This window comes from Larus michahellis, chromosome 8 (genome assembly GCF_964199755.1).
Source record: "Larus michahellis chromosome 8, bLarMic1.1, whole genome shotgun sequence".
Classification (NCBI taxonomy): domain Eukaryota; kingdom Metazoa; phylum Chordata; class Aves; order Charadriiformes; family Laridae; genus Larus; species Larus michahellis.
Window position 1 is genome coordinate 8,017,964 of NC_133903.1, and position 15,357 is coordinate 8,033,320.

The 15,357-nt window shown below is 39.6% G+C and overlaps 1 protein-coding gene across 9 annotated transcripts in view; it reads left to right on the plus strand.

Moving 5' to 3' along the window:
• Window positions 1–211: 211 nt before the first annotated feature.
• RBBP6 (RB binding protein 6, ubiquitin ligase) overlaps window positions 212–15,357 on the plus strand; it is a 31,542-nt gene continuing 16,396 nt past the window's right edge. For 4 of the 9 annotated variants that reach the window (XM_074599399.1, XM_074599404.1, XM_074599402.1 and 1 more), the window contains exons 1-4: window positions 212–916; window positions 8,388–8,487; window positions 10,453–10,491; window positions 11,142–11,178. In XM_074599399.1, coding sequence (XP_074455500.1) covers window positions 751–916; window positions 8,388–8,487; window positions 10,453–10,491; window positions 11,142–11,178 — 342 coding nt within the window. In that variant the 5' untranslated portion in view covers window positions 212–750. Of the gene's footprint in view, window positions 917–8,387; window positions 8,488–10,452; window positions 10,492–11,141; window positions 11,179–15,357 lie in introns of those variants that run through there. The other 5 variants (XM_074599400.1, XM_074599405.1, XM_074599403.1 and 2 more) reach the window with 3 other exon arrangements.

A 15,357-nucleotide genomic window follows, 5' to 3' on the forward strand; every position in this document is an offset into this window, starting at 1 on the left:
GGCGGCAGCAGGGACGCGGTGCGGTGACAGGCTGGGGGGGCGGCAGCAGGGTGACGCGGCCCGGTAACGTCTCACCCCTAGGGGACGCCCGCCGCGAGGACGGAGAAGGCGGGGCCACCCCGCCCACGTGACGCGGGCCTTTTGTCGTACTGCTCTGGGTCACGTGAGGTGCGCGGTGTGCGCGCGCCGTGTGCCGTTGCGCCTGCGCACTGGGGCGCTCGCGGCGGCCCGTGCGGTTGGCGGCCGGGAAACCCCTCGGCGCAGGCTGAGGCAGGGGCGCCCGAGTCGCCATAGCCAGCGGTGGGGCTGCGGAGCGCTGCCTGCGGGAGAGGGAGCGGAGACCGAGCCGGGGCCGCGGGGAGGGGGCCTCTCCCCGTCGTCCGTCCGTCCGTCCGCCCGGGCTGCGAGGAGGAGCCGGGCGGGCGCCGCCACCGCGGCCCAGTTCGATCGCTGAGGGCCGCGGGCCGGAGTCTTGTCGCGGGGGCGGGGGCCGGGGCCTCGCAGCGCCGCCGCGATGGAGTCCTGAGGCCTCTGCCAGCTGAGTCTGCCTCAGGCCGCGGGGCCTGGCCATGGCGGAGCGCCGCGGCCTCTGAGCGCCGCCGGTCCGCTCGAGCTCAGCCCGCGCTGCCTGCCCCGGCCCCCTCGTTGGGCCCTTCCCCGCGCCGCCGCCGGCCCTAACCGGCAGGGAGGCCGCGGCGCCGTCCGCCGCGGTAGCCGCCGTTTCGGAGCAGACACCGCCTGACGCCGACCATGTCGTGCGTCCATTACAAGTTCTCCTCTAAGCTGAACTATGATACGGTCACCTTCGACGGCCTCCACATCTCCCTCTGCGACCTCAAGCGCCAGATCATGGGCCGCGAGAAACTGAAGGCGGCCGACTGCGACCTGCAGATCACCAACGCCCAGACCAAAGAAGGTGCGTGGAGGGCGGTGGGCGCGGGGCCTCGGGGACCGCCCGGCTGGCGGCGTCGCACAGGCCGCCCCGCCGCGGCCTGCTCTTTGTGGCTCGTCCCCACGTAGCGTGAGTCAGCCCGGGGCCCGTCCCGCCGGCGTGCGGGGGAACCGGGAGGGCAGGCGGCGCCGAGTGGGAAGGGAGAATACGATTCGGCCGCCATCGGTAGCTGTGACTTGTGTTGAGGGCCTCACAGAGCTGATTTTTTGTAGTTGCTGTTCTGACAACTACCTTCAGATCTGTGTTTTGGACGCGGAGCTAGGCGTAGAAGAGTACGTGGTTGATGTGCGACATGCAGTGCTTACCAAAGTTTGGGTTTCCTGGAATTCTTCTACGTAAAATGTTAAGGAAGTGTGGGAGGATATCTTATAATAACAAACTTGCCAGATTTCTTTGAAATGTGGTGGAGAAAGCTGAAAGTGATAGAACAGGTGGCTAATTTGAAGGTGGTTTTGGTGACTTAATTTTGTCTTCGATTTGTTTTACCCGCTTCATTGGAAAACTGGTTTTGTGCCCATTGCAGAAATTGCTCAGTAGCAACATTTTGGATCAAGAGTGTATCTGTGAGTTGTAATTTATGCAGATCCTTTAAAGCCATCTTGCACATGAGCTTTCTCTGTATCGGAATTGTACTTTGGAATTTGTTGTTAATGTAACTTCTACCCGAAACACATTGTCGTTCAGATGCTATTGAGCATCACTTTGTCATTCGTTTCTAACCTTTCTTTTTTTTTTTTTCTTGGTACTATGTGCTAACCATTTCAGGGCAATACTGCAGTTTTATGGCAGAACATTTGTAGTGAATATATGTAAGAAATGTTCTTAAACAAGTCATAATTTCTTTTAAATCTAATAAGTGGTGCTTGATTCTCAGGGATGATAGTAGTTTTGTATTAGTATGATATTTCAGTTTGATAATGTGCTATCTTTAAGTTTGAATGTGATTAAAGACTTTGGATGTGACTTTAAGAAACAAAAAGAATTGTAAAGTGTTTTCATTCCTTAATTATTTATTTCCTGTGGTTCTGTGACACTCTTACAACAGTCTTTTCTTTAAAATGTGTATTAGTGGTTCTTGTTTCATGTATTAAAACTTAAACAGAATAATACGTACGCAGTAGTAATGCTAACTTCAACCTTACCCTTTAAAGTAGTTGGACGTAAAGCTCACTATCTACAGGTATTTAAACTATTTTCAGGAGGATGTCTGTGAAGAGACTTATTGGTACAGTGTTAGGTGTCCTAGGGATGCCATTGGCCTGCGTGACATATATAGGTAGGGAAGTCTTGAATTTTTCTAGTAGTATCGAATAAAATTATCAAAAGCTTTTGAAAAATATTTCATTTGCTTTAAGGGCTTTGCTGCAGCAGGGTCTCTGAATTTTTGTCTTCAGCTTCACAAATGCTAGCAGGCTGAATAGCCAACTGGCTGATGTCACTACTGTAATAGTTAGGTATGTGTAAAACAAAGCCTTAAAACCAGAATCTTGTATTGAAATAAACTGTGATGGAACCCATTTATTATCACGAGGGGAAAAAAAAAATGGTTTGAAATAGAACAAACGTGGATTGTATTGTAGCAGGTGAGGAACAGAAGGCAAAGTTTCTTGAAGAAAAAAATGATGCTCATAAATATATTACCCCGTAAAGTGTTACTCTAACATACATAATACAGGTTTTACAAAGTGTGTTGCTTTGTTTTCGTACATAATCAGAATCCAGTGAAGAAAAGGTATTTGCTTTGCTAAGTTACGTTAAATGTGGTGTTCCCTAAAGGTGAAGTTAAAGAAGGAATATCTTTCATTCTTCAAAGAGCATCACTCTTGTTTAACAGGGACAGGATCCTCCTCTAGGTAGATAGGGTTGCATTTTGACCTTTGTAAGATGAGTATAAAATTTTAAATTATGTATTTGTGACACAGATGCTTACGAAAGTTTTCATAAGGGTGCTTTCCATGTGAAAACACAAAAGTCCCCCAGTGGTTTTCAGAACAAAGCTAGAGAATACATTTCAGTGCAATATATATGTATGCAAAATTTTTGGTTTATATAAATGTGAATTTCTTGTTTTATTAATCGGATGTAGATGCCTAAACTCACCTTCAGAAGATAAAGGAAAAAAGTAGACCAGGATATTCTGCCTAAATGGCATGTTTGGAATTCTTACATGTGGACATAAAGTAGTGTTTTTTTATGACTTTGTGCAGGAGTCTTGACTGAAAGTTAAAATGATCTTGGAAAGAACAAAGTGAAACTCGAGTGAAGATGGCCTACTTGCTCAGATTTTTCAGAGTATTCTGACCTTTTACTGTTCGGTAACTGTTAATTTTCATAATGAAAATCTAGTAATAGAAGCAGTGCTAATATAAGCTAAAAGTAAACAGGATTTTAAATATCAGTGGGGGAAAAAAAAATGGTATGATGGACTGTTTTTAAGATGCTGGGATGGTTGGGACCTATTTTTAAAGGGAAGGGCATGTCCTCTTCTATGCTTACTATAGAGGCATGTTCTAGAAAGGCAGAATTCCCTTCAAAAAGCCTATACTTGAGAATGATGCATTTAAACTTGACTTCTTTAATTTGATCTGAATTTCTTGACCTGTCCTTTGTAACAGATGTTCTCACAATATTGTGGAAGAACTGCAAACTCCAGAACTGAGGTTTCTTAAGTGCTCTTTCCTGCCCTGTAACGTTCTGACTCAAAACACTTGGAAAATGTGCTATTCTACTTATCAGGCAAAAGACAAAAAAATACAAAACGTGACTCTGAACTGGTTGAATAGTTTTAAGGAAGAATGTTGCTTTTATAAGGCTGTCTCTTGAACTCGGAACTTGCTTGAGTTCAGTGTTGCAGCATGCAGCTGACAGTTTTAGTAATGCCATGATGTGATGTCTTCAAAACAAACTCATGCTAACTCAATGAAATCATTTGGCCTCACAGCTCATGTCTCTGCTGGAATGTCCTCCACACTGCAAACTTAGCATTTTAGATAAGACATTTAAGCAACTTTTAAACCTTGCCCTTCACAGTACCATTTTGTGTTGTGGTGCTAGTATGGGGGATTATTGTGGTTATACTTCAGAGTGCAATTAGCTCTTGGGCTGCTGTGCAGCATTATTTTGTAGAGCTTTCAGAAAGGAGATGGAGTTCCTTGGTGGAGTTGAGGGTAAGCCATGTACCCATTCAAAAACTGTTATGTTATAGTGGAGCTCATGCACCGCCTTTCTGGGCGTCAGCTGCTTTGGCACACGCCAGCAGGTTTGGGACCTCTCAGGGGTGTGCTGTCAGCTAGTTAATGTCGCTTGGCCAGATGCTTGGGGCAGGCTCCGTTTGGTTCATTAACATGTTGTCTCCAGCATTGCTTTTGCTTTCCCAGTCACAGGCTGAAATGGCAGGCAGTGGCAATAAGACATTAAGGCATCGGGCAGTCTGTATAATCAGATTAATGAGTGAAAGCATGTTAGATTTTATTAACTCATCCTTTCCAAGCAATATAGGTGCTCTTTTGGAGCACAGTACTGTATAGTAATAATGCAAATGAATGTTCCATGAACCATTTGGCCTACTGAACTAGCTAATTCAAGAAATTGTGATGTACCAGTCATAGATGAGCTCACTGATACCAGTTTTGGTGGAAGCTCAAAATCCAGAATTAGTAGTCCAGTCTGTTAATCAGGATGTTTTGAGGCAGTGCTTTCAGTACCGGCTACATAGATGGTTTGTTTGTCACAAAGTGTGCAAGTGGTGTTGATTAGAACAGAGTTAAAAAAAAAAAATCACAATGAGAAAGCATATTTTTAAGCACTAGGGAGAAAATGTGTTCTTCGAGTTAGCCTGTTTTCTGGTAGAGACAGTCTGGCATGTTCGGAGTCGTTTTCACGTCTTACTCTGCAAATCCTTCCCCCGGTAGCATAATAGCTGTTTTGTAAGGCATCTAAGCCTAATAAAGGCCTTTATTTGTCATTTCACATATAGGCTTGCCTTCTGATGAATTCTGTTTTGATGAGCTGCTGTACTTTATCTTGGCGAAAATACTTTTCTCGCAAAACTCGGAGAGATGCTTTTGCAATGCTGCCAAATTCAAAATGGTGGATTAAAGCAGGCTGTAAAATAAAGAAGGAACTTTTTTCAGTAACTGGCTTATAGCATACATATGACACAAATTATTAAAACTAGGAGATTTTCAGAATTATACATTAATTTAAAAATGGTGGTTTTAAATCGTGCATTAAATGCAAAGCAGTATAAACTTTAGAGCATAACCTGAGCTGTTTGTACTTTTTTTGGATGAAGAAGGTTGTGGACACTAATGCAATTGTTGATTTAAGATTTCTAAATCACTATGAGGCAGCAGTCAGAGTAGCTATGGTTTAATTTGTCTGTCTCCATTCATTTCTTGAAGTACTTCTTTCCCTTGAGTCTTTCCAGCATACTGTTTTCTTGTAGACTAGATAGCAAGTTTTAGGCCGTTATGTCGCTTCTGCTCTTGAATTTAATACAACACACAAATCTTGGTTTGCTTTTGCAAGCTTTTTGTGTTAATTGAATCCTTATTTTTAATCACAGGTCAGATTGACAAAAGCCCATTAGACACTTACTGGCCATCGCAGGCAGTAAAACAAGTTGTGTGCTGTAATGGAGTAGGAATCAACAATGTTGTTACCTCCAGCTTTGTTGAACGTTTCTGTTGGAACTCTGCTTGGTCAAGTGTGAAAAGTAGCCTTGTTGGGCACGGTGTCACTGCTCGCTTTGCAGATGTTGACTCACATGGTGAGGCAGAGTGACACTGCTTTACAGTCCTGGTAGTTGCCAAGTCTCTGCTAGGGAATGTTGCTGCCTGTGGGGAACAGTTCCAGCTTGGAGGTTGGTTTAGTCTGAGAGCTGTTAGACTAAGCTGGCATCTGCTAATCAAGCAAACAAAAATTTCCAGGGATTTCAGGAATAGCGCTCCATCTTTAATCCTTTCCTTTTTTTTTTTTAAAGTTAACTTTTTCGTCTACATTGTTTGACTTCACCTTTAATAAAACTTTGTCACCAAAATAAATTCAATTAATTAAGGTGAGGGGAAAATGACAGTATTAAAGCCAACTGGTATCAAGTCCCTTCACAGAATTAACTCAGAAATGTACTATGCTATATGTAAACACTCTTCCACAAATTCTTTGACATGGTGACCAAGCTAGTGGAATACTTTAAGTACCAAATCCAAATATGTGCTGTGATGTGTCCTATACAAATGAAGCCTTGAATTCACCAAGCTATTGACGCTCTTCAGTTGATCCATTTAAATGTGTACTGATTGACTTTTAAGGTGAATTCTTTTTTATATGTCTGTTATTAGGTGTCTGGAGCTCTCTTCACTGTGCACTTAATAAGTGGCCTGAAAACAAGCATGTATATGTATATGTGTACCTGCAAGGATAGGCTATTCAGAAGGCAGATGTTAGTGCTTCTTTTCTAATAGTGAATTGTCACAAAATACTAAAAGAGGACTTTGCATCATACACCTGTTGTTCATGTTCAAATTGACCTTGCAGGCTTGCATAATTAGTGAATAAATGCATTGTTGCTGCCCTCATACATACAGTCTTTCTAGGAGAGGTGCTGCCCTTGTAATGTTCTGCAGAACTACCACAATCCTCAGTTTGGCACAAGCATATCAAACTCCTGCCTCTTTGTGGAGACACTGATGCTTATCCTCTATCTCTGAAATCTCGATCCGGTGATTTGTCATCTGGACCAGAAAGAATATTCTGTATAAGCAGGTAGAAACAGCTGGTTTGAGCTTCTAGAACTGCAGCTGGCGTGATTTCCCAGTTGTTTGTCTTGGTCTCAGTACTGCTTGCGGTCCTTCTCCATCTGAAAGTCCCAGTGCCGGCCCTTCTTGACAGGTGGCCGTGTAATGGTTAGATTTTCCTTTTGAGGAGAGCTCTAGGGGTTGGTTTCAGGATATGACTTCTGTAAAAGCTTCTGTTTTCGTTATCAGTAGTCCCTTCTCTTCCAATTTTAAACTATGCTGAAGTCCAGAGAAAGCTTCAGTTTGGTTCTATAGGGGTGAAGATCAGGAATTAGTTTCAGTTAAATGATTTCTCAGTTTTCTGAAAAAGCATTCTGTCATTTGGAAATAGAAGTAAAATTTTCATTTCATTGTTGAAATGGTGCCTTCTGGTGCCTGGAAAAATGGAGAAGCTGTGAAATACTCATATTTTGTTTGTCATCATTGGGCAAAACCACCCTGATAGAGCCTGACTAGATATACAGCGTCTCTGATTTTCAGACTATTGTTCTGATTGGGTCTGCAAAGGTAAGGGCTTTTAATATTTAAAACTGTAGGCAGATTACAGGGGATGGCTGCTGATAGTGCTTTAAAATATTTAGTCATATCCAGCTTACATAAGTACAATATAAAATCCATTCTCATGGAGAGATCTTTGCATTTTAAGCTTACTCAGTCAAAGTATCTCAGGTAGTTGTTCTGGGGTTTTTTTTGTTGGGCCTTATGTAAAAGGTCAGAAGGCTTTCCTCCTTTTTGAAAGACTAACATGATGTAAGGCAAGGCAAAAAGCATAGGTAGCTTCAGTCACACACAGTTATCTAAAGGCTTTTAAAGGCTGTCTTCATAAGTAATTTCGTTTGGGTCTCTGCTGTGCAAAATGTGACTGGAAAGAATTCATGTCCCTTTGGTTAATTCAAACTAGACGATTAGCTTAAGAGGGGAGATACCACTGTTTGAGCCAATTCTGCATTACTTGTGAAAGCAAGCTCAAAAAAAACCCCAGAACTTCTGTGATCCAAATTCTAGAAGTGCCAGTTTCGTTTCCATTTAAATGTAAAGCACTGAGCAGCTGAGAAGTGTGGTTGTTGAGGGATTAAGCTCCAAGAAATAGACAGAGGTGTCAGACGCTTCTGTGTTCTGTCAGTCTTGAGCACTAGCAGTATAGGTGAATCGATTTTAGTTGTAGTTAACAGCTATGAAATCAATGGCTCAGAGTTTTCGTGCTTTAGCTAAGTTGTTTTGTTGCAGGGCAAGCTAGTCAGAATCTGGTCTGTGCATGTGAGACTTTGCTGTGATTTGGTTTTTTTCCAAAGGTCTATTGGTTTTGTAGCCTAAAGAAGCAAAAACAACTTAATAGATCAGGAAAGAAACTCATGTATTAGCAGACTCTCCTTTGCTGACCTTTGAGGTTGTTTTACTGTTGGCATTGAAAGTATTTTAAAAAAAGAAAAAGATTTTGCTGCTTGTGTTTGATTATCAAACCTGAAGATTTCTTGAAACTTACTGTTTGTGTGTTGAGATGATAAAAGCACTGTGTTGCATATAAAATATTGCTTTTATATCTGTAAAGGGATTCTCTGAAGTGCTATGTAATTACATATTAATATACATTTTTACAAATTGATTGATGTTGTTTTCTGTATCTGTGTTGTTTTCAGAATACACAGATGATAATGCCCTGATTCCGAAGAACTCATCGGTAATTGTTAGAAGAATCCCTATTGGAGGAGTTAAAGCTACCAGCAAAACATATGTTATGTAAGTATCTGTAAAGCATTGTATTCTTTCTGAGGGGTTTCAGCATGTTAACTTTTTTTAAATTTTTATTAATTTACAGAGGCATTCAGGTTTTGTCTGTCTTGTTAAAGCTGCTGTTAGTTTTTGTGGTAATGGGGTAGATTTTACTGTGTCTGTCCCAAAGTAGACTTAGATTTTTAGGCCTGCTGGGACATGAGGTTCAAACTCCAACAGTGGTAGCTTTTAAGTTGATTCTATTGTGTTTGTTCTTGGGGTTAATTTTTCTGAGGCCCATGTTGTAGATCTAGTTTCCTCCATGTGGAGAGATTCCTTATTATATGTGTTTGCTTTTATAGTAGAAACAGATATGCATTGTTGTGTAAACTAATAATTTGTTCTCAGAAGGGTCTGATTCTCAGTGGTTGACTATTTCTTGCATTTTTGAGTGGGTGGGATATGGCAGGTATGCGTAAGCCTCAAAGCTGGGGTTTTTGCATACTAGCTGTAGAGAAAAAACCAAGGGTTGCCAGCTGGTGAACCATGCAAACAAGAATTTTCATTCATAAGTGATTTCTATCGATTTCCTGAAGACAATGTCCATTTCAGACAAGAAAAAAAGAACAATATCCTTAAGTGTATTGCCTTTTGTGCGAGTATGATGAAGGAATAGTTAATCCTTTCCAAACTTGAAACTGAGTAAGCAGTTTAGCAAATTACCAAATGTTACTAGTTACCTTTCTAAGTCTGTTTTTACCCTAAGCTGGTATCTGTGCTCCAGGTTTTAATTCTGTATTCCTAAGATTTATGGAGGACAGAGAATCGGATGTATTGATTAAAATTACAGATATTCAAATGTAGTAGTCCTGACTACAGGATTATTGCTGTCACTTACGTATTCATACAGTCGAGTTCTATATCAGCTACAGTAGCATTGTTTGAATGGTCATGTTTTCCAGCCTTCTTAAAGATACGCCTCTCCACCACAATTAGTAGATATTATTAGCATGTGGTTTTGCCATGTCTTTCTTGTGTTGATTCTCAATAAATAAAGCATACCGATGAGTTACAGTGTGTCTTGAACAAACAGTACAGCAGCATCCTGGTACCCATGAAGCATTTGCAAGCAAAAAAACCCTGAATTTATGTATCTCTGTGTGTAAACTTTGGGCATATTACTGCAGTAGTTGTTGCAGTGTTTTCAGGCACTCCATAGTAATTCTGGACACAGCAGTGTTGTGCTTATAAACATGGCCTTGTTTTGGGGGTTAATTTCAATATGTATGCCTAGTGCTGTTTTGTCAGTGCATCCTCTATTTCTGCTTGGATGGCACCCTCTTCTGGTATCGCTGCCCTAAAAAGAGAGTGTAGATGCTGCTAGCATCAAAGATATAAATACCTGTATGCAGGGATAAGGAAAGATTGGCACTTCTGTTCTGACGTTGAAAATTAACCAGGCAGGTTAGTTTTCTGTTCCTTCATTTGGAAACATTGCAGAAACAACTGGTAGAGTGATTAATGTTTGGGAATTATGAATGTAGGCGGTAACGGTGGAGAGGCCTTCAAAAATGCATTACTGGCCTTGTAGTATGTTCTTCAAGGCAGGTGTATGAAGAAACCGTTGTGTGTTAGTCTAAAGTGCTTCCTTGTACTTCCTTATCTTGAGGAGGTACGTGGCTGTTAATTGCGAGCCTGGTTATGTTCTAGTAGTGTCAGGAAGCACGAGCCTTTCTTGTTATACATAAATTCCACAGCAGCCTTTGAATTGCCTCTGCTCATGGGACACTTTGGATGATGTATGAATTGTTTGTTAAGCATATCAATGGTTGCATGTCTGATTCACAATGAGTAGCATGCACATACAGGTGAATGAGTATGTGGAATCTCAGCAAATTTTCAAATGTGATAAATATTTCCTAAAATACTGTAGCATTTTCAAGATTATCTTAAATCAAATTCTGGCAATTAAGACCTTTTTTTTTGTCACAGGACTCCTAAATCGCACAAAATCCTAGAAACTGCTTTCAGGTGACATTTCTACTACTATTTTTAGTCAATATAGCATATGTAACACATTTAGTATTTTGGCACTTTCATGGCTAAATATAGTAGATATCTGAACACAGTGCTTGGGCTTCCACAAAGAAACACTGTTCTGAAGACTACACTGCTGACTCCTTTGTCAGAGAACTGATTTTTTTTCACTCAAGTTAACCTGCACTTCGAAGTGTCTAGACTATCACTGTTCTTTCTGAAAAATTAAAGTACTGTATCTGGTACCTATTTGTAAGACTAGGGGTATACAGATTGGCTAAAGCTGCCTTCATATTTATGTGGTTGATTACTTAAGAACACAGAACTGTAATACAGACTTAATGTTTTTGATACTTACATAGCAGAGAAAAAATACCTGAGGACTTCCTCTTGCACTGTTGTGTTCTATATCTGTAAGTCTTAAAATAATTTGTGACAAAGTAGAAATGTGATTTTGGGGTTTTTTTTAGTTGCACTGAATATACCAAGAGAGAACAGTTTATGTATACAAATAAATTTCCCCATTCACTAGACTATCAGAACGTAATGTTTTGGTGTTCAGGTTTTATAACGTGTTTTTGCTGCTTTATGTTGAGTACAAGTGCTTTATTTTAAATTCTGATCGCTTTTATTTCTTCTTCTAGAAGTCGAACTGAGCCAGTGAGTGGAACATCAAAAGCAGTATGTAAAAACACAATCTCACACTTTTTTCTACACACTGCACTTAATTCTAAACAATGTAGCTTTTTATTAATTTTCCAAACATTAATTTAATATATTTTCTAGTAAAACATAGTAAATGTTGTAAATACAATGTATTTGATTCAGCATAGTAAAAACTGAGTAATGCCATCATTTGCACAGTTCTAATGTGAATATTGGTATTTGTGCCTAGTAATGCATTGTATTTCATATTGAATATGCTAGAATATTTCCTGTATGACTTTGTGTTGTACAGATAATGTATGATCATTTTCAGATCATGTAGGTTCAAGGTTTTCTCAATTGAACATGGTGCCATGTTCTACATCTGTCTGTCTATAGCTAGTGATATGTATGTTTGTATAGGTTGTTGTGTGCTTTTTGTTTCTTGCAATAAAAATTGTTTGGAGTGTATTTTTTGCCATTTTCACATTGTATCACTTAGCTTTTGTTTTTAAATACCTTTTTTGCCTAATGGTTTTTGAAAATGTTATCAAAAACCACTGAGAAACCATTATTGTTAAACTCGGTACTGTTTCTTGCTTTCGACTTGGGGGTTCAAACAACTACCAAAACCAACATATCCCATATGTTTTGAGGACAGTTCTGTGCCGCTAAATGATTACTTTTCATGTCCTTAAATACTTGGGCATTTGTTCCTAAAGCTGTATAATTGAAGTGATATTGTTTGGGCCCCTCTGAGTGCATAAATGTCTTTAATAGATTGCCATGAATTCAAATATCGTTGCTACACAAAGTGGTATTCTAAAGTTCTGCATTTGATCCTTCCACTTTATCTGATGAAGCAGTTTAGTTTAATAGTTTGTCTGCAAATGAAAATATCTAAAACCCAGTGTACGAATTTTGGCACAAGGTTAGAGCCTGGTGCATTTGTGGGTGAAATTCCTGTCATTTTTCTTAACTTCTGCCTGCAGTAGATTTTTGCATCTGGGTGACTTCAGAGTTGGATGCTGCTTTGATTTCCCAAAGGTTAAGCCTTTCTTTAGTATACCACCACTTTGAATTTACATTTGGAAAAGGGGCAGCATTTTTCTTCAGGTTTGAAAACACTGTCTTTCTGCCGCTAGAATATACATAAGTAACACAAGGAAATTCTTGACCGGTGATAGTCTAGCTCTTGATTTGCCGCTTGGGTCAAATAATATGTGTAACTATGCATTTCGAAGTAGTCCTTATAGTATAAAAATTACTATTTGGTGTTTTTTATTTTTCATCTTTATTTTAAGTATAACTGCTTTTTCTTCACTAGAATGGTGTGAGGCATTACACTAACCCTGGATCATTGGATCTGATCATTGATAAGCTGTTAGGATAACTTAATTTAGAAATTCATGAACTCTGGGTCTGTGTTCTGTGAAGAATACAGCCTCTGATTCTTGTGGAATGGTACACAATCAACTTAAAATTGAAAACTTTTTGTGTGTAGGTCTAAAAACACTAAGCCTAAATCTGCATCCATAATTATATTGCTGATTGATTTGAATTCCTTTTTTGAACATGAATGCCTCCCATTGTGAGTTTGAGTTAGTTTAACTGGCCCAGTGACCCTAGTAGTTAATGTAATGCATTTATGTAAACCACATTTATAGTACTTGATCTAATTCAGATGGGTTTTTATTTCTTGAAAACAGTTATTTTTCTTTTTGTTTACTAGCATGTGTATAAACACAAATCACATGTTTCATAAATAAAGTTAACATTCTTTTAGCCTCGTGTGTTCCCTGGCATGTCTGTATTACATTCCTAAGTAGCATCTTACCATAAGCTAACATAGATATCTCAAAAAAGAGAGGGGGGAGAAAAAAAGGAAAAATCCTGGAGTGGGAGGGGGAGACTTAGTGTTGGTTAGAACTAATTGAAGTAACTGAAAGGCAAAGCAAAATCATTCCCCTTTTGCTCTGACTGTACCTGGTTTGGGTTGTGGGTAGCCATAGGAAGGGTGGAAGCCTTGCGTCTCTCTTTACAAGTCCTCTCTCTTATCTCTCACTGTAAAAGCACTGCAGTTTCAGGCACTTCTAGTGTTGGACATGCAACTAGTTTTATTCTTAAAGCTAACTCAAATCTTGTCCTAAAGTGTGGGAGGGTTGTTTGTGGTTGTTATTTTTGTTTTGTTTTGGTTTTTTACATATACATATTTCTGTATGTATTTCAAAGCAGAACCTGGATCTTAGTGTGGAAGGAGTAAATCACTGGAAAGCTTCCCAATTAACTGTTGAACAGTAAAGCAGCAAAATTAAAAGTAGTTAAGATTTTTTTAAAATGATGCACAAAAGCTTATACTTCGAGTATTTCTTCATTGCCTTGCTGTTATGTTACACTTCCAAATTTATGCTACTGTCTTACTGTGACTACGGCCAAATCAAGAAAGTGGATACTTTTTGGTTTAGTATTACTATTTCAGTAACTGCAAGGATCTCTTGTTGGTATTTGTCCTTAGAGGCTGCAGAAACGTAGAGTGTTGTGCCCATTGTTTTAGCTCTGTCAAGCACAACTGTGGTCCTTCCTGGATGAATTTTTAGTTTAGCCAAGCTGTTGGGTTTTAGGAAACCACTTCAGTAGCACTCCAGCAGTGAGATTAGCCTTTTCCTCCTGTTTTCTGTCATCTTCCTTTATGATAATTTCTGTTTAGTCTTCTGTTTGAAATGGGAGTTAATACATTGACTGTTGATTCTGGAGTTTGGGGGTTTTTTGGGTTTTGGATTTTTTCTTCCCCCAATTCTTCTGCGGTATTGTCTTAGTGTTGTATACAAGTTTCATGGAGATGTTTCTACTTAACTGATTTGAGGGACTGACAGGAAATACTTCAGTAGAAATTTGAAGGGGAAAAAAAAAAGACACAAGAATGTAGGATCATTGGAAGATGGCCGTTGGGCAAGCGTACTAAATAGTACATTAATTATCTATTTGCTGCTTTTGATAACTGTTTAGTAGAAAGGAGTGCTGTCACCTCATTTAAGAAATCAGACTGTTGCCTGCAGGCCATATAATAACTGCTTCCTAAAAAAAAATACGAGAGCTAATTAATAGTTTATTAACTGTTATGTTTCAGTTACTGGTCAATACTAGACAGTTTAACAGCAGACTCCGGCAGAGAGCTTTCCTAATTTCGTGTTTGCTTCTGAAAAACCACAAAACGATAGTGGTTGTGCCTGCCTTGATAGAACATAGGCCTGTTTTTCCACATGTAAAAAAGAGTGGCATATGGAGCATGACACTTCAAAATACTTGATCAGACTTCCGTTTTAACATTACTAGGTACAAAATGTTCTGAAAAGAAGGAAAGTTGAATCTTTCTGGTAAGACTTGCAGTGGAAAGAAGGTCTCTTTTTCCAGATCTGGGTGTTCCCTCTCCAAAGGCACACTTTCAGGAACTTTTTAGTTAGCAATACAGTAAATGTTGTATGTGCCTTCCTGAACATATAGAGAAGGAATGATTAACTGGAATGAGGAATCATCTCCTGCATGTAGGTATTTTTTACCTAGAGTCTGCTAAAACTACTCCCTTGAATTCTGCTGCTACATTAGGTAATAAAGGACAAAAGCTTTTTCCAAGGAAGGATTTTAATCTCTCTTTTGATAAATTTAGTGACCTCTTTAGGAGAGCTGTTAAGTTTACATTGTGAAATTTTATTGTAAATTTTTGAGCAAATTAAGACATAATAAGCGTGATTCAGGTGTCTTTCTGATAATGTTTTACTAGTGTAAGCTTAGTTGTTGCTTGTGGCTTAATATAATTTAATATATTAGAAAAGGAACAAGATAAGAGTTACCCTTTTTACTTGTGGAAAAACTACTTCAGTATTAGTTTGCAATCAACACTGCAGTCCGACACTAGCTAGTGACCTGGGGACTTCATTCCTGCAAACTGGTCCAGTAGGTAGCTGGGAGAGAGGAGTGTGGTTGCAATGGAGAAAAAAATTATAGGTTTGTGCTCTGAATCCATGTTTTCGTCATCAAGACTATGCTTTACACTTCCTTCCTTTGTTTGTTTACTATGGAGTTGCTATTAAAAATTGCTTTTGGTCTGATAGCAAGGAAAATATTAAATCCTCACACTTCCCAAACTAGTTTGGATAGTATGGCCTGTGGTCTAAGAAGAAAATCAACAAGAAATCAGTTTTCTCAATTTTTATAGGC